General features: G+C 36.5%; 1 protein-coding gene across 6 annotated transcripts in view; it reads right to left on the bottom strand.

The window, feature by feature from the left end:
• KDM4C (lysine demethylase 4C) overlaps positions 1-19560 on the bottom strand; it is a 411129-nt gene that overhangs the window by 139026 nt on the left and 252543 nt on the right. For all 6 annotated transcript variants that reach the window (XM_070375870.1, XM_070375869.1, XM_070375868.1 and 3 more), the window contains 2 exons: positions 18883-19096; positions 16879-16955 (listed from right to left, as the gene is read on the bottom strand). In XM_070375870.1, the coding sequence (XP_070231971.1) occupies positions 16879-16955; positions 18883-19096 (291 nt within the window). The remainder of the gene's footprint in view (positions 1-16878; positions 16956-18882; positions 19097-19560) is intronic.

The following is a 19560-nucleotide window of genomic DNA, read 5'->3' as shown; positions in this document are numbered from 1 at the left end:
CCATAAGCCAACAAGATCTAAAAATCAATGGCTCCTATCTACAAAGCTACTTCAGAGCTCTTTGTTAAAGAAAAATGTCAACTCGGTTGTCAGTTGGGAAACTAGATCCAGGAGATCATTCAACTCTGGAAAATGTCCTCCAGGAAGAAACTAGAGTTGATAAGAAAGAGTAAGGGCACTTCTCTGCTCAACTGCCCAGTAACACTAATTATTCCATACTAAGTATAAGATCACATAAACACACTATTAGCGTTGACTTCATTTTCAAAATAAACAAACTGAAATCATTCAAATACATGGTTCAAAATTAGGTCAGTTATTTAGCCTTCTTTTCACTCTAAATACAAACAACTGAGGAAAAACAAAAAAGATTCTGGGCCTGAGAATCTAGAGGCATGAGTACCACAAGTCTGGGCTCTCTTACCATATAGAATGCAGAGCCTGGGCAAAGGACTTACTCTCTCAAACCCCTGACCTAGTATCTGTAAAATGAGACTTCTGAGATAGATCGAGAAATGTACAGTCTCTGTCAGCATTAAATTTTTTGGAAGCTAGGAAAATTGGAAGCTAGTATCGTTGCTACTTAGAGTAGATTATGTTTAAATCAACAACTATTCTGAATTTGTGAGTCAAAAATTTTTAAATGGAATTACTTTTTATTTTATTTTTTTTAGTTTTTTTTTTATTTTATTTTTAAACTTTACAATATTGTATTAGTTTTTAAACACAAGACTTCTAAGAGCCAAATGATAGGCAATTCTAACATCTATTATCAGTACCACCATTTTTTATTTTTTTTGGTAGTGCTGTGTGGCATGTGGGATCATAGTTCCCCAACCAGAGACTGAACCCACGTTCCCTGCATTGAGAGCATGGAGTCAATCACTGGACTGACAGGTTAAGTTCCTATAACACTAATCTTATCTAAGGAGTGGGACAGGAGAAATAATGGTTGTATTATGGAATATGGTAATATCATTCTCAACTACATATATTTTCTTTAATGATCACTATCCTAAGAGAACTCCCATGTCAGAGAGAGAGAAGAGAAAGCACTGCCTTCAGATTTAACAGGGGGACTTCATGGGTCCTAAAGATGACTTACCAACTTTCCAAGAAGTTAATCATTTTTACCTGAGCCTGAACAGTTGAGATTTAAGAGTACAGTATATTCCAGGATTAAGAGTTCAGATAAACAAATACTTTTGAACAAGTGAAAAGACTTTTTTTTTTAGTTCACAACCTTTAGCAACATTATGGGGGTGAGTGGCTGAAAGACCACTACCTCAGGTACTTCCAGATGATTATGACTCATGAAGAGAAAACACTTCACTTTCTTTCAAAAGCCAAAACAATAGCTATGTCTAAGCCTTTGAGGGCATGAATGGCAACCATTACTCAATCTATAGATGCCACTTATTTACAATCAAGCAATAAGAATAAATAAACAGACACTAAAATGTTTTTAATCACTGCAATTGTATATTCCACTCTTTGTAAGAAGAAAATGCTAATACAAAATGATCATCAAGGTACAGCTTGCTCATATCTTTTACTCCATTAAAAAAACAAATAAACAAATAAGCAAAATAAAGTGAAAAGATATGTGACCAAGGTGAAAACTTATGTCATATTTACTTTTTGATTTCTTAAAACTATTTTGAAGAAAAAAAAGCAGAATGCTATCTATGCTGTTTATAATATATAGTGCAACTTTGTTATTGTACAGAGAATAAATGCTCTTAAATAAATAATAAATGTGTGACAAGAATACACAGAAATACTGTACAAGAAGGTCTTAATGACCCGGATAATCATGATGGTGTGATCACTCACCTAGAGCCAGACATCCTGGAGGGTGAAGTCAAGTGAGCCTTAGGAAGCATTACCACGAACAAGCTAGTGAGGGTCGTGGAATCCCAGATGAGCTATTTCAAATCCTAAAAAATGATGCTGCTAAAGTGCTGCATTCGGAGGAGGAGCCAAGATGGCGGAGGAGTAGGACGGGGAGAACACTTTCTCCCCCACAAATTCATCAAAAGACCATTTAAACGTCAAGTAAATTCCACAAAACAACTTCTGAATGCCGGCAGAGGACATCAGGCACCCAGAAAAGCAACCCAGCTCTTGAAAGGAGGTAGGAAAAAATATTAAAGACAAAAAAAGAGACAAAAGAGGGAGGGACAGAGTTCCGTCCCGGGAAGGGAGTCTTAAAAAGAGAGAAGTTTCCAAACACCAGGAAACCTTCTAACTGCCTAATCTGTGCCGAGCTTTGGAAGCACAGAGGGCAACGTAACAGGGAGAAAAAATAAATAAACAATTAAAACTCGCAGATTGCGAGCCCTACGGTAACTCCCCCAGCGGAGAAGCAGCGCAGAGGCCTGCATCCGCCATTAGCAAGCGGGGGCTGGGCAGGGAGGCGTGGCGCGGGCTGCATCGCTGAGAGTAAGAATCTGGCCTGAATATCCTGACCGCTATCTGATCAAAATAATTTGGGCTAGCAAACCAGACTGTGGGAATATCTACCACGCGAAAAGCCAGCCATAACCTAAGACACCGCCAGGCCCGCGCACGGAACAAAGGACTGAACAGAGATAGCCGGCTGCAGACCTTCCCCCTCCGGTGACAGGCAGCCAGAGCCGGAAGAGGGCAATCGCAGCCCCAGAGAGACATTATCTATAAAACTGTAAGCAGGCTTCTTTGCTAACTAAAACTTATTGGGGGTCTGGACGGTCAACATCTGCCTGAGAAGGTGCGCCGGTTTTACACCCAGATAACCGAGTGGCGGGGAGGCGATAAGTCGCAGCATTGGTGCTCGCCAAACACCTCATCACCTGAGCTGCTCGGACCTGGGAAGAGCACAAAACGCAGACCCAACTGAGTCTGCGCCTCTGAGGACCACTCAAGTGTCTGAACCTGAGCGGCTTGGACCTGGGAGGTGCATGCAACCCAGGGCCGGCCTCGATTGTTCCAGGCGGAACAACCTAGAGCCCGAGCAGTGTGGGCAGGGAGGCTACACGCGCCGTGAGCGGGGTCAGACCCAGTGTGGCTGAGGCACTGCGAGCTCACCCCAGTGTTATTTGTTTGCAGCATCCCTCCCTCCCTCCCTCCCCACAGCGCGACTGAACAAGTAAGCCTAAAAAAAAAAAAAAGTGTCCTCCACCATCCCCTTTGTGTCAAGGCGGAAACCAGATACGGAAGAGACTAGCAAACAGAAGAAGATATAACAGAGGGAAATGCCTTGGAAGCTACAGGCAATAGATCAAAACCCTGTGGTTACTATGGACTACATAGGAAGGGGCCTATAGATCTTGAGAAATATAAGTCAGACCAAGGAACTAGCCAAAAATGAACTGAACCCACAATACCCACAACAAAACCAAGAAAGTCCTAGATATATTTTTATTATTTTTACGATCATTCTTTCTTTTTTTTTTAATTTTAAGTCCTCTATTGTTCCTTTAATTTTCACTTTTATAACCTATTACTTTGCAAAAAAAAAAAAAAAAAGACCTATTTTTTTCTTCTTCAGCAAACATCATATATATGTATTTTATACTTTTTTTGACCTTTTTTTTTTTTTTTTTCTTTTTCTTTTAACATTGTATTTTTGAAATTCCAAACTCTACTCTAGATTTTTAATTTTAGCTTTTTGGTATATGTTATCAATTTTGTACCTATAGTTTTTTATAATTTCTGTGACTTTTTCTTTTTCTTCTTCTCTGTTTCTTTCTCTTCTTCTTTATAGAACATTGTATATCTGAAATTCCAAATTCTACTCTAGATTTTTAATTTATGCTTTTTGGTATTTGATACCAATTTTGTACCTGTATTTTCTTTATAATTTTTGCGACACTGTTTTTGTTTGTTTGTTTTCTCTCTTTATTTTTCTTCTTCTTCTTTTTTTTTTAACATTGTATTTTTGAAATTCCAAACTCTACTCTAGATTTTTAATTTTTGCTTTTTGGTATTAGTTATCAATTTTGTACCTGTACATTCTTTATAATTTTCGCGACCTTGTTTGTTTTTGTTTGTTCGTTTTTTCTTTCTTTTCCTTCTTTGTTTCTTTAACATCGTATTTTTGAAATTCCAAACTCTACTCCAGATTTTTAATTTTTGCTTTTATGTATTTGTTACCAATTTTGTACCTTTAAGAACCCAATCTTCAGGACACATTTTTCACTGGGGAGCGAGATTACTGGCTTGACTGCTCTCTCTCCCTTTGGACTCTCCTTTTTCTCCACCAGGTCGCCTGTGTCTCCTCCCTAACCCCTCTCTACTCTACCCAACTCTGTGAATTTCTGTGTGTTCCAGACGGTGGAGAACACTTAGGGAACTGATTACTGGCTGGATCTGTCTCCCTCCTTTTCATTCCCCCTTTTTATCCTTCTGGCCACCTCTGTCACCTTCCTCCTTCTTCTCTTCTCTGTATAACTCCGTGAACATCTCTGAGTGGTCCAGTTGTGGAGTGCACATAAGGAAGTGATTACTGGCTAGCCCACTCTCTCCACTATTGATTCCACCTCATCTCATTTGGGTCACCTCTAACTCCCTCCTCCCTCTTCTCTTCTCCATGTAACCCTGTGAACCTCTCTGAGTGACCCTCACTGTAGAGAAACTTTTCATCTTTAATGTAGATGTTTTATCAGTGGTGCTGTATAGAAGGAGAAGTTTTGAAACTACTGTAAAAATAAGACTGATAACCGGAAGCAGTAGACTTAAGTCCAAACCCTGACTCCAGGGAACTCCTGACTCCAAGGAACATTAATTGACAGGAGCTCATCAAATGCCTCCATACCAACACTGAAACCAAGCACCACACAAGGGCCAATAAGTTCCAGCGCAAGACATACCAAGCAAATTCTCCAGCAACAAAGGAACACAGCCCTGAGCTTCAAGATACAGGCTGCCCAAAGTCACCCCAAAACTACAGACATCTCATAACTCATTACTGGACATTTCATTGCACTCCAGAGAGAAGAAATACAGGTCCACCCACCAGAACACCGACACAAGCTTCCCTAACCAGGAAACCTTGACAAGCCACCTGTACAAACCCACACACAGCGAGGAAACGCCACAATAAAGAGAACTCGACAAACTGCCAGAATACAGAAAGGACACCCCAAACTCAGCAATTTAAACAAGATGAAGAGACAGAAGAAGACCCAGCAGATAAAGGAACAGGATAAATGCCCACCAAACCAAACAAAAGAGGAAGAGATAGGGAATCTACCTGATAAAGAATTCCAAATAATGATAGTGAAATTGATCCAAAATCTTGAAATTAAAATGGAATCACAGATAAATAACCTGGAGACAAGGATTGAGAAGATGCAAGAAAGGTTTAACAAGGACCTAGAAGAAATAAAAAAGAGTCAATATATAATGAATAATGCAATAAATGAAATTTAAAACACTCTGGAGGCAACAAATAGTAGAATAACAGAGGCAGAAGATAGGATTAGTGAATTAGAAGATAGAATGGTAGAAATAAATGAATCAGGGTGGATAAAAGAAAAACGAATTAAAAGAAATGAGGACAATCTCAGAGACCTCCAGGACAATATTAAACGCTACAACGTTCGAATCATAGGGGTTCCAGAAGAAGAAGACAAAAAGAAAGACCATGAGAAAATACTTGAGGAGATAATAGTTGAAAACTTCCCTAAAATGGGGAAGGAAATAATCACCCAAGTCCAAGAAACCCAGAGAGTCCCAAACAGGATAAACCCAAGGCGAAACACCCCAAGACACATATTAATCAAATTAACAAAGATCAAACACAAAGAACAAATATTAAAAGCAGCAAGGGAAAAACAACAAATACCACACAAGGGAATTCCCATTAGGATAACAGCTGATCTTTCAATAGAAACTCTTCAAGCCAGGAGGGAATGGCAAGACATACTTAAAATGATGAAAGAAAATAAACTACAGCCCAGATTATTGTACCCAGCAAGGATCTCATTCAAGTATGAAGGAGAAATCAAAAGCTTTTCAGACAAGCAAAAGCTGAGAGAATTCTGCACCACCAAACCAGCTCTCCAACAAATACTAAAGGATATTCTCTAGACAGGAAACACAAAAACGGTGTATAAACTCAAACCCAAAACAATAAAGTAAATGGCAACGGGATCATACTTATCAGTAATTACCTTAAACGTAAATGGGTTGAATGCCCCAACCAAAAGACAAAGACTGGCTGAATGGATACAAAAACAAGACCCCTACATATGCTGTCTACAAGAGACCCACCTCAAAACAGGGGACACATACAGACTGAAAGTGAAGGGCTGGAAAAAGATTTTCCATGTAAATAGGGACCAAAAGAAAGCAGGAGTAGCAATACTTATATCAGATAAAATAGACTTTAAAATAAAAGGCTGTGAAAAGAGACAAAGAAGGTCACTACATAATGATCAAAGGACCAATCCAAGAAGAAGATATAACAATTATAAATATATATACACCCAACACGGGAGCACCACAGTACGTAAGACAAATGCTAACAAGTATGAAAGGAGAAATTAACAATAACACAATAATAGTGGGAGACTTTAATACCCCACTCACACCTATGGATAGATCAACTAAACAGAAAATTAACAAGGAAACACAAACTTTAAATGACACAATAGACCAGTTAGACCTAATTGATATCTATAGGACATTTCATCCCAAAACAATGAATTTCACCTTTTTCTCAAGTGCACATGGAACCTTCTCCAGGATAGATCACATCCTGGGCCATAAAGCTAGCCTTGGTAACTTCAAAAAAATAGAAATCATTCCAAGCATTTTTTCTGACCTACAATGCAGTAAAATGAGATCTCAATTACAGGAGAAAAACTATTAAAAAGTAAAACATATGGAGGCTGAACAACACGCTGCTGAATAACCAACAAATCACAGAAGAAATCAAAAAAGAAATCAAAATATGCATAGAAACGAATGAAAATGAAAACACAACAACCCAAAACCTGTGGGACACAGTAAAAGCAGTCCTAAGGGGAAAGTTCATAGCAATACAGGCACACCTCAAGAAACAAGAAAAAAGTCAAATAAATAACCTAACTCTACACCTAAAGCAACTAGAAAAGGAAGAAATGAAGAACCCCAGGGTTAGTAGAAGGAAAGAAATCTTAAAAATTAGAGCAGAAATAAATGCAAAAGAAACAAAAGAGACCACAGCAAAAATCAACAAAACCAAAAGCTGGTTCTTTGAAAGGATAAATAAAATTGACAAACCATTAGCCAGACTCATCAAGAAACAAAGGGAGAAAAATCAAATCAATAAAATTAGAAACGAAAATGGAGAGATCACAACAGACAACACAGAAATACAAAGGATCATAAGAGACTACTATCAACAATCATATGCCAATAAAATGGACAACGTGGAAGAAATGGACAAATTCTTAGAAAAGTACAACTTTCCAAAACTCGACCAGGAAGAAATAGAAAATCTTAACAGACTCATCACAAGCATGGAAATTGAAACTGTAATCAAAAATCTTCCAGCAAACAAAAGCCCCAGTCCAGACGGCTTCACAGCTGAATTCTACCAAAAATTTAGAGAAGAGCTAACACCTATCCTGCTCAAACTCTTCCAGAAAATTGCAGAGGAAGGTAAACTTCCAAACTCATTCTATGAGGCCACCATCACCCTAATACCAAAACCTGACAAAGATCCCACAAAAAAAGAAAACTACAGGCCAATATCACTGATGAACATAGATGCAAAAATCCTTAACAAAATTCTAGCAATCAGAATCCAACAACACGTTAAAAAGATCATACACCATGACCAAGTGGGCTTTATCCCAGGGATGCAAGGATTCTTCAATATCTGCAAATCAATCAATGTAATACACCACATTAACAAATTGAAAAATAAAAATCATATGATTATGTCAACAGATGCAGAGAAAGCCTTTGACAAAATTTAACATCCATTTATGATAAAAACTCTCCAGAAAGCAGGAATAGAAGGAACATACCTCAACATAATAAAAGCTATATATGACAAACCCACAGCAAACATTATCCTCAATGGTGAAAAATTGAAAGCATTTCCTCTAAAGTCAGGAACAAGACAAGGGTGCCCACTTTCACCATTACTATTCAACATAGTTTTGGAAGTTTTGGCCACAGCAATCAGAGCAGAAAAAGAAATAAAAGGAATCCAAATTGGAAAAGAAGAAGTAAAACTCTCACTATTTGCAGATGACATGATCCTCTACATAGAAAACCCTAAATACTCCACCAGAAAATTACTAGAACTAATCAATGACTATAGTAAAGTTGCAGGATATAAAATCAACACACAGAAATCCCTTGCATTCCTATACACTAATAATAACAGAAAGAGAAATTAAGGAAACAATTCCATTCACCATTGCAATGGAAAGAATAAAATACTTAGGAATATATCTACCTAAAGAAACTAAAGACCTATATATAGAAAACTATAAAACACTGGTGAAAGAAATCAAAGAGGGCGCTAATAGATGGAGAAATATACCATGTTCGTGGATTGGAAGAATCAATATAGTGAAAATGAGTATACTACCCAAAGCAATTTATAGATTCAATGCAATCCCTATCAAGCTACCAACAGTATTCTTCACAGAGCTAGAACAAATAATTTCACAATTTGTATGGAAATACAAAAAACCACGAATAGCCCAAGCGATCTTGAGAAAGAAGAATGGAACGGGAGGAATCAACCTACCTGACTTCAGGCTCTACTACAAAGCCACAGTTATCAAGACAGTATGGTACTGGCACAAAGACAGAAATATAGATCAATGGAACAAAATAGAAAGCCCAGAGATAAATCCACGCACATATGGACACCTTATCTTTGACAAAGGAGGCAAGAATATACAATGGATTAAAGACAATCTCTTTAACAAGTGGTGCTGGGAAATCTGGTCAACCACTTGTAAAAGAATGAAACTAGACCACTTTCTAACACCTTACACAAAAATAAACTCAAAATGGATTAAAGATCTAAACGTAAGACCAGAAACTATAAAACTCCTAGAGGAGAACATAGGCAAAACACTCTCTGACATACATCACAGCAGGATCCTCTATGACCCACCTCCCAGAATATTGGAAATAAAAGCAAAAATAAACAAATGGGACCTAATGAACCTTAAAAGCTTCTGCACATCAAAGGAAACTATTAGCAAGGTGAAAAGACAGCCTTCAGAATGGGAGAAAACAATAGCAAATGAAGCAACTGACAAACAACTAATCTCAAAAATATACAAGCAACTCCTACAGCTCAACTCCAGAAAAATAAATGACCCAATCAAAAAATGGGCCAAAGAACTAAATAGACATTTCTCCAAAGAAGACATACAGATGGCTAACAAACACATGAAAAGATGCTCAACATCACTCATTATCAGAGAAATGCAAATCAAAACCACTATGAGGTACCATTTCACACCAGTCAGAATGGCTACGATCCAAAAGTCTACAAATAATAAATGCTGGAGAGGGTGTGGAGAAAAGGGAACCCTCTTACACTGTTGGTGGGAATGCAAACTAGTACAGCCACTATGGAGAACAGTGTGGAGATTCCTTAAAAAACTGGAAATAGAACTGCCTTATGATCCAGCAATCCCACTGCTGGGCATACACACTGAGGAAACCAGAAGGGAAAGAGACACGTGTACCCCAATGTTCATCGCAGCACTGTTTATAATAGCCAGGACATGGAAGCAACCTAGATGTCCATCAGCAGATGAATGGATAAAAAAGCCCTGGTACATATACACAATGGAGTATTACTCAGCCATTAAAAAGAATACATTTGAATCAGTTCTAATGAGGTGGATGAAACTGGAGCCTATTATACAGAGTGAAGTAAGCCAGAAGGAAAAACATCAATACAGTATACTAATGCATATATATGGAATTTAGAAAGATGGTAACAATAACCCGGTGTACGAGACAGCAAAAGAGACACTGATGTATAGAACAGTCTTATGGACTCTGTGGGAGAGGGAGAGGGTGGGAAGATTTGGGAGAATGACATTGAAACATGTAAAATATCATGTAAGAAACGAGTTGCCAGTCCAGGTTCGATGCACGATACTGGATGCTTGGGGCTAGTGCACTGGGATGACCCAGAGGGATGGTATGGGGAGAGAGGAGGGAGGAGGGTTCAGGATGGGGAACACATGTATACCTGTGGCGGATTCATTTTGATATTTGGCAAAACTAATACAATTATGTAAAGTTTAAAAATAAAATTAAAAAAAAAAAAAAGTGCTGCATTCAATGTGCCAGCAAATTTGGAAACTCAGCAGTGACCACAGCACTGGAAAAGGCCAGTTTTCATCCAATCCCAAGAAGGGCAAGGCCAAACAATGTTCAATCTGCTGTACAGTAGAGTTCATTTCACATGTTAGCAAAGGTAATGCTCAAAATCCTTCAAGCTAGACTTCAACAGGATGTGAACCAAGAACTTCCAGATGTACAAGCTTGATTTAGAAAAGGCAGAGGAACCAGAGGTCAAATTGCCAACATCCGTTGGATCACAGAAAAAGTAAGGGAATTTCAGAAAAACATCTACTTTGCTTCACTGACTATAATAAGCTTTTTACTGTGTGGATTACAATAATCTATGGAAAATTCTTAAAGAGATAGGTATAACAGACCACCTTACCTGAGAAGGTGGTCTGTTATACCTGTCTCCTGAGAAACCTGTATAAAGATCAAGAGGCAATAGTTAGAACCAGACATGGAACAAAAGACTGGTTCAAAACTGGGAAAGGAGTACGTCAAGGCTGTATATTGTCACCTGCTTATTTAATTTATATGCAGAGTACATCAAGCAAATTTCTGGGCTGGGTGAAGCACAAGCTGGAGTCAAGATTGCATGACAAAGGTCCATATAGTCAAAGCTATGATTATTCCATTGGTCACGTATAGAGCTAAGAGTTAGACCATAAAGAAGACTGAGCACCAAAGAACTGATGCTTTTGAACTGTGGTGGTGGAAAGAACTCTTGAGAGTCCCTTGGACAGCAAGGAGATCAAACCAGTCCATCCGAAAGGATATTATTGGATATTCATTGGAAGGACTGATGCTGAAGCTGAAGTTCCAGTACCTTAGCCACCTGATGCGAAGAGCCAACTCACTGGAAAAGACCCTGATGCTGGGAAAGATTGAGGGCAGGAGGAGAAGCAGGTGTCAGAGGATGAGATGGTTGGATGGCATCACCAACTCAATGGACATGAGTTTGAGCAAACTCCAGGAGACACTGAAGGACAGGGGAGCCAGAGTACATCCTGGATAGGGAAGTCCTAATTATACGGGGTGGCAAAGAGTTTGACATGACTAAATGACTAAACTACAACAGCAACCTAGTTTACTATTTCATTATACAGAATTTTTTTAAGTTTTTTTTTTTTTAACTTTTTCATTTCAAAATCTACCTTTTCATAGCATGGCAATATCTCTTCAAGAATATAATATGCAACTGTGTATTCTGCTATATAACATTCAAATAAAAATATTTAAATAAATTTTTCTAAATTAAGAGTAAAGGGATATATTGAAATAAAAAGAAATCCCGAAGATAATACATAATGCATAATATGCATTATCCAGAAGATAATGCATATTGCATAATCCAAATAAAATTACAGTAAGGCCTTGAAGTTACTTTTTTTAAAAAATGAAAGTTTCCTTGAGCATATAAAAATTACACTGATCCAGCCAATAATTACCAAAGTCACTTCAACTCCTGTACTTTTCTGTAACTCATCACCTTTGATCAGGTTAAGAAGTACAAAAACAAATTTAGATTTCATGAAGGTGCCCAATTCTTAAGGAAAACTAATTAAAGCAAAATGGAAATACAAAACAACACAGAATCAAAGGATTTCAGGGTCAGAAGAGGCCTTAGATAGTTGTCTCTAATCGAACCTTCTCATTACATTGCTTTTAAATCTTCCTCTAATTAAGATTTTAGATTTCAGGTATGTGAGTTACTATGTCTACCCTGCCTTGCCCTGCAAGAATTATATAAGGTAATTTAAAAAGCTCCCTAGTAAGACATAGCACAAAAGACACTGGAAATTTTCACTGACATTGAAAAACAACAGCACTGGCTTAAAGCTACCATGGACAGAAGACTGACAACTCATGATTTGTCAAAGTCATAAACCTGAGTATGACACAACTTTCCATGATATAAATTACCAATCTTCCCATGAAATTTCCACTCCCATTTACACCACTAAAACAAAACCTCACATTCCCCCTACCTCAAAAGAAACATCCAAATTTCCTGGAGAGAAACAACCACCAAAGAGCTATACTATCCCTAAAGTTTAACCTCTTAACCTGCTTATAGTTTGTTTTTTAGAAAATTCAATAATATAAATCCTTTAGAAGATAGCACAGAAAATCCTTCTGTGGTTATTAGCATACTACCTCTTAATACTCTACAGAGTATTAAGCACATGAATTATTACTGTTTAGGATAAAAGTATTCAGGTTATCAGTTCAATCCACACATTTAACTAACATCCTCCTTCATAATTAGAAGTGAAGCTCTAACACAGAATTCAGGTATTTCACAGAAATACTCAGAATTTTAAAAAATTTTCAAAGTAGGAATAAAAAAGAAAATGGTGGAGGGAAAAAACTTGAAAGAAAGCAATACATATTCAGCATTTTTACAGTGCGAATATTATGTTTTTAATTAGTGGTAACTTACTATAAAATGGAAGCTGATGAACAGATTAGATATAAACTCTAGTAATTTAGGTCAAAAGTAATTAGATACAAATTAAGACTCAAAATAACTAGAAGCACATTCCAGAATCAGAGTGTTGACATTCAACACCTAAAAACAGAACTTGGTAATATTTAGAATATGCTCTTAAAGTGCTACTATAATGAAGGAGTACAAACTGCTCCAAAATGAATCACATAGTCACAAAAGAGCTGGAAACAAAAGAGAGCTGCAAATAAAACATTCTAATAAAGCTGGGTTATAAGCTTAACATTTATTACATAAATACATGTACAGCTTCCATACAGGTCTATTTATCTGAGCAGTACTGAAATATGACAAACAGGCACAGAGCAATGATATTTAATTAGAACTATGAGAGCTACAACCTTATGTCACAAAAGACAGGTATTTGGGGAATTTCTTAACTGTTTCATTTTGTTTCACTTGAATTTGGGCTTAGAGCCAGGATTCTAGAATCCAAGTTAGGGTGTAATTCAAAATTTGTAAGTCATCTCTTTCTCTACTATATATAGTTAAGGCTGCAATACAGCCTTTTGTTTCTCATTTTAATTGATACAAGTGGATAAAGTAAAAAAAAAGTAGCAAAATCAAATACACTGAGGACTAAACCAAGACTTCCAGAAATGATGAGAATGCTGAAGGTCACAGATAAAAGCTCTATAAGTTCAGAAATGATCCAACAGTACACCAGGTATTAGGAGTATTATAGAGAAATGAGACAAAGTTCTGGTCTTCAGTTACTGAAAAGCGAGCAGAGCAGTTTGGCCCACATGACTTCCATTCCTTAGAACTGGTAAATAAAAAGACAGCTGGTCTGTGAACACTAATTCCAGCACATCCGCAACTACTAACCCCAACTACCTGTTAATGTACGACTTCAGTTAGTTAGCTAGTTATTCATTTATTTATGGCCAGGATTTGCTGAAATAAACCTTATGATGCCTTTACTTTGAAAGTGTAAATAGTTGATACTTACTTATATAATATAGTTACTATTATAGTTTCCCTCTTTTTCTCCTGTTTTATTGAAATATAATTGACTTATTGTATAAGTTTAAGTTGTACAATGTGACAACATGATATATCTCTATATTGAGAAATCATCACTATAATAAGGTTAGTTAACACATCCATCACCTCACATTAAATACCTTTGTGTGTGTGTGTGTGTGTGGTGAGAACATTTAAGATCTACTTTCTTGGCAACTTTCAAGTATCTAATAAAGCACTGTTAACTATAGTCATCATGCTGTACATTACACCCTCAGAATGTATTTGTAATTGAAGTATATACTCTTTGACACCTTCACTCATTTCCCTCGTTCCCTCAGCCCATGGCAATTACCAATCTATGCTCTGTATCTATGAGTTCAGGTTTGTATTTCTGTTGTTGTTGCTTTGCTTTTTTTTTAATTCCACATGTAAATGGAAAGCATACAGTATTTGTCTATTTTTGACTTATTCCACTTAGCATAACACCCTCCAGTTTCACCCAAATTGTAGCAAGAGAATTTCCTTTTCTTATGGCTGAATAATAATCATTGTACATATGTGTGCATGTGTGAATGTGTTTGTGTGTGTGTGTGTATAGAGACACTTTTTTTTATCCATTTGTCCATCAACAGGTACTCTTTTTAACCTTTAATTTTTATTTTTTGATCTTTAAAAAATAGAACTACCACATACGATTCCCACACACACCTTATGAAAATAAATATAAGGTTTCAGGTACTCTCTTCTTACCTCTAAGATTTTCAAAGCAATAATCATTAAAGGAAATATAATTAACTGAAACAATCACATTTGTTGTATAAACACATATCTCAAGCAAAATATGTTACTGGAGTCATTTGTATTCATGATGAATAAGCCTTACTTTCACAAACTATGTTTAAAACAGAAAATCCCAGGAAATACTTAGTAATCAAGAGTTAGTGAACTAAAAGCCAGGATTGAAATATCATTTGACTTCAGCCACACTGTTAGATTTCCATTAGGTTCTTTTAGAGCTTCCATCCAAAAGGAGATCAGCGCTCCTCTGGAACCTAAAACTGACAGTATGAGATTGGTTCCTAAGAAGACAAGTCTAAGTGTACTTCCCAAATGCAACCATTCCAGCCACAAAACCCAAGAATCATACTTAAGTGCTTAGTAAAATATAAATATTTCAACACACAATGCCATACTAAATAAGGGTGTTAAGGCCAGAATATACTTCTCTGCAATGCTTAAAATGAAATTCAATTATTTCTCAAGAGAAAAATTTAGAAATAGAGCTTCATGGACAACGTTCACTCAGAATGGATAAACTGAAAAATAATAATAATAATGATAATTGGCCCATTGTGAATTTAGATCATTTCCAATTAGAGCTAAGAAATTATGCAGGTCTGAAAAAAATCAATGCAAAGTTGTATTCAAGAGCTCCTGTCTTTATCGCAAATTAAGAGAGATTTACATGGTGTCAAAGGCACGCTGTATTTTCTCAGGGTACAGAGAGGTTAAGATTAATAGAAATATGCTTTAAATCAGTTGCAGAGAGTGATTAATCTAAGTATTTCCTTCTGAAGACATGCTAAAGGAAAACAACATAATTGCTAAGAAGCAGTCTTGGAACAGGGTGGATGACTGAGGCCTAGCCCTGGCACTGCCATGCAAAGGACAATGGTACCTTGGGGTAACAGGACTGCTCGGTGTGTGAGCATGGAGCCAAGCAGTAACTGCAGATGGAACAGAGAATTCTTCATGCCTTGGTGAATTGAATTACAGTAGCTCTAAATTCTAAATCTACACTTCAGGGTGAAAGAGGGGACATCATCAACAAAACTGACTCTACAAGACTTTGCTTTGGCTCATATAATACGAATAGAACCAGCATGGTAAACAAGACCTGAATACATATATTACAGCAGGACTTCCTGGCTGTTTTACAGATGCTGTGCAGTTATACAGTTTTTGTTAATGTAATGATCAACCAAATGAAGTATCACAATGTTATCTGGGCCAACTAATGGAAAGAATTCTTAAGTTGGAGATATTACCTCTAATATCACATAGATCAGATTATCTGGACTATAAAAATGGTCCATATTTTCCCCTGCTTTCCCCTCACTATCCGAAGTGAATGCCAGCAATAAAATCATACAGAAAGTCACTCTTACAGATGCCTTTAATTTATAGTTACCATATGTCTATTTCCACACTGAGAGCTAAACATACATAATCATGACATAAATTTTCATCATGCAAAACATGGTCTTTACATTCCGCCTCAGGGTTTTAACTTTGGCTGCAAGTAAATCTAATCCATTGTCATTAGAGATCATTAAGGAATAAAGCAAAGGCTACTACTATAATCAAAATGAAGCTGAGCATCTGTTATGAGATCAAGAATGAGGGACACAGTCTTGAGATCTGACCGGTCTCCAACTTCAACAACGTTCTGATACATCTTGAAAGAGAATTTTTAAGAAAAATTAAGGCAACACATAATCAAACTGTAAAATGAGTGAACTGGTAGATTAATGGAATGGAGTGCAATGCTTGGGTGTAAGCTAAAGTTTCTATAGTATCTTCAGGGAAAACAATTTAGGTGAAGAGAAATCTGTGTTTCCCAAACAGAGAATAATTTGGTGTTGTAGTTTCTGTCTCAAGTTCACAGCAATGTTTAGCACAAAACACTTTAAAATTTGCTAAAGTATGAATGTATAAATGAATAAACAGGGAAGAGCTACGCTAGTGGAATAGTTGTGAATGAGCATGGTTTCCTCAGAGGTCCCTAGGGATTCCTATCTTCACTGTCACTCAGAATACTTATTTTCTAGAACTGCAAAACTGAGCTGGGAAAGAACGTGAAGCAGTATTTTGGACATGCTCTAAAAAACTGCTAGTCTCTGTAGGTTCCTGAGGAGAGGGTGATCTCTAGAAATGTATTTAACATTTCCACAGTAGATACAGAGATACTCAGTAGGATGATTTGGAAAGAGAAGACTAGAAAAACAGGGAAGGGTGAAACTGCACACAAAAGTACATGTACCACTAGATTTAAACGGACCCACAATGGACGGAATGAATAAGCCACTTACTGCTGTCCATGCATTTCTCTTGCACCGGGCACATAGCCATCCATCACAGATCTCATGAGAAGGGATTCCATAACAACCTACAAAATAATAGTATGGATCCATTAATTAAGCCTTTTGTATTTTGTGAATATGACACATTTTAGCCACTGAATAAATAAAATCAGAGCAACAACCTACCATACCATTTTTGATTCTCATTGCTTAGAACAAAACATAAACAAGGCTGGCTCAGAGACACTTTTGGTTCTCACACCTTATACCTAACAGGATATCACTGCCAGGAAGCATGAGAGTAGGCATCTAAACAGTTAGCAATGCTCACACTAGTTATCATAAAGAATACTAATGATAGTACTTGAATGGGCAATAATAAAATCTCTAAACTTTCAGGTCTAGTCCTTTACTCATATAAAACATATTTCAAAGTAAGCTGCAATTTATGAAGCAAAGTTTGGAGAAATTTTAAAATGGTACAGTAAATAAACCTTAACAAAATATTTCTGAACATAAAAGTATATGCATAAAATTAATGTAATTTAAAACTACACTTCAAAAATTACATTTAATTAGCTTTAATTTCAGTGATACGGACAAAGGATACACAATTCATGGCTGGTGATGAAGAGATATGTTCGATTTTACTTGTCTATTCAGTACATGCCTGACTCAACAATTTAAAGAGATGGCTGATGATGTAATTACATGATATATGTAGCAATTATATGGCTCCAACAAACATGTGTTACTCTGGCTTCCTGAAAAAAGAGGGCTTTGAAATGAATAGAATTTAAAGAAGTAATTTTTAATATCAAATTTCTATAAAATTTGACTTGGGAAGGGAAAATAACAGAAATGTAATTACCCAAAGAAAAGCCTATAATAGTTAAGCAAGATCATAAAATGTTTAGTTCAAGCACATGTTCATAAAATATTATGGCTAAGTTGCACAGTTAGTGCATTCTGGAGTCAAGATTAAATCCTAACTTGTTTGTAAAATGATGCTATGCCTCTCATATACATATAACTGTGTAGAGTGTGTGAGTGAGTAAGTGAGTGAGAGTGTGTGTGTGTGTGTGTGTGTGTACTGAGTGTCTTACAGACTGATGAAGTAAATAAGAAGTTTAATATAATTATATTTCAAACACATGTTCAAATCCCGTGGGGAAGCTGAAAGTATCTAATAAATAAATGCTTGATAGCCAGGCAATTTGAACCTTAATATAAGACTGGTATTACTGTGGGGTAAATACAGAATGTAATACATATATCATAAATCATTCATACCACATTGACAGACTCACACCACACCTAAGAAGGTTAATAAAACATGTGACTTGGTAAGAGCTTGAATACTAAAATGCTTTAAAATACAATTGCAATGTATAACTGATCCATTTTAGATTTATACATTTTAGAGGGTTTAGATGACAGATTAACCTATAAAAATGTATTTGCCATTAACGCAATTATGTAAAAATAGCAAATTGAGACAGGTATAGAGCCTAACGATCTCAGTCCTGGGGGAAAACTCGAAGGACTGTTTTCCCCAAAATGAAGATCTCCCTACTCTTACAAAGAATAAAATTTTAACTCAGGAATTAAATTTAACAACAATTCCCCAAATCACCAAAAGAATACTCATTCTTTTTAAAACTTACAAAGGAAAATAGTGATGAATCAACATAAGAGACTAAAATTAAGGTTTTATAAACTATATCTTAAGTAAAATTCAAGCATGTGAAAGGAGTCCCGTGGTGACTCCACATGGGGACCCCAAAAAAACAAACCATCAGACCTGTTCTCCACTGATACCACATAAAATACAAGAAAGGACGATTATACCTTTCATACTTTCATTAGAAGAAATATGAGAAAGAATGATCTAATCATTAATGATGCCAATAGTTCACTGTGATAGATTTGACAGGCTGCAGAGGGGTGAGAAATAAAGACTATGTGAAGCACTAAAAAAGCCAGTGATTAATGACTGATAGACTCATTTACTTGCATGAACCCGTACGCGACACTTTGCACAGGAAATCAGAAGGCTTGTTCCATCCTCTTCCAGGAAGGCATTAGGTGGAGAATATTCTATATTTTCTTCACTATAAATAAAACACATCTCTGGAATGAGGGGCTTAGTCTTTCCTCCTGAAGTCACCACTTCATCTAATTTTGTCTCCCATCTAGAATCATTTTCTTCATTGCTGCTATCTGGCTGAAAAACACAATATTTGCAAATGAGCAAAAAATACAGAAAGGAGCTCAAATCACTTGCTTTGGATAGATCCAAGAAAAGCTATTTCATTTACTAATTTTTCACTTCTGTATTGTTTCTTCTTGTCCTTGTCCTCCAACTATCACCTCTGCTCCCCAGGTTCCCATCCAGAAGCTAAGCTGTAGGAACAAAAGCAGATTCTATATGTCCACTATTACAGAAAGAGATGGGCTACTAAAATTATGTTCTTATAGACAAAGTTCATGAGAAGCAATGATCCTTCTGATGAACTTTTTTTGCTTCTTTATTTGCACTAGGTTAATAGATCTGATTTCATTTACTGAAGAATCTTACCTGGTTACACCTGAAGGAGAATCTTCAAAGACCTCAGTTTTAATTTCTATGACAGTATTTAGAGAGTTTTTGAAGGTTTTTGTCTCATCACAAAGTTTTAAAACAGCAAG

Source organism: Bos mutus, chromosome 8 (genome assembly GCF_027580195.1).
Source record: "Bos mutus isolate GX-2022 chromosome 8, NWIPB_WYAK_1.1, whole genome shotgun sequence".
Classification (NCBI taxonomy): domain Eukaryota; kingdom Metazoa; phylum Chordata; class Mammalia; order Artiodactyla; family Bovidae; genus Bos; species Bos mutus.
The sequence above is the reverse complement of the archived record's forward strand: the minus strand, read 5'-3'. Positions and strand labels throughout refer to the sequence as shown.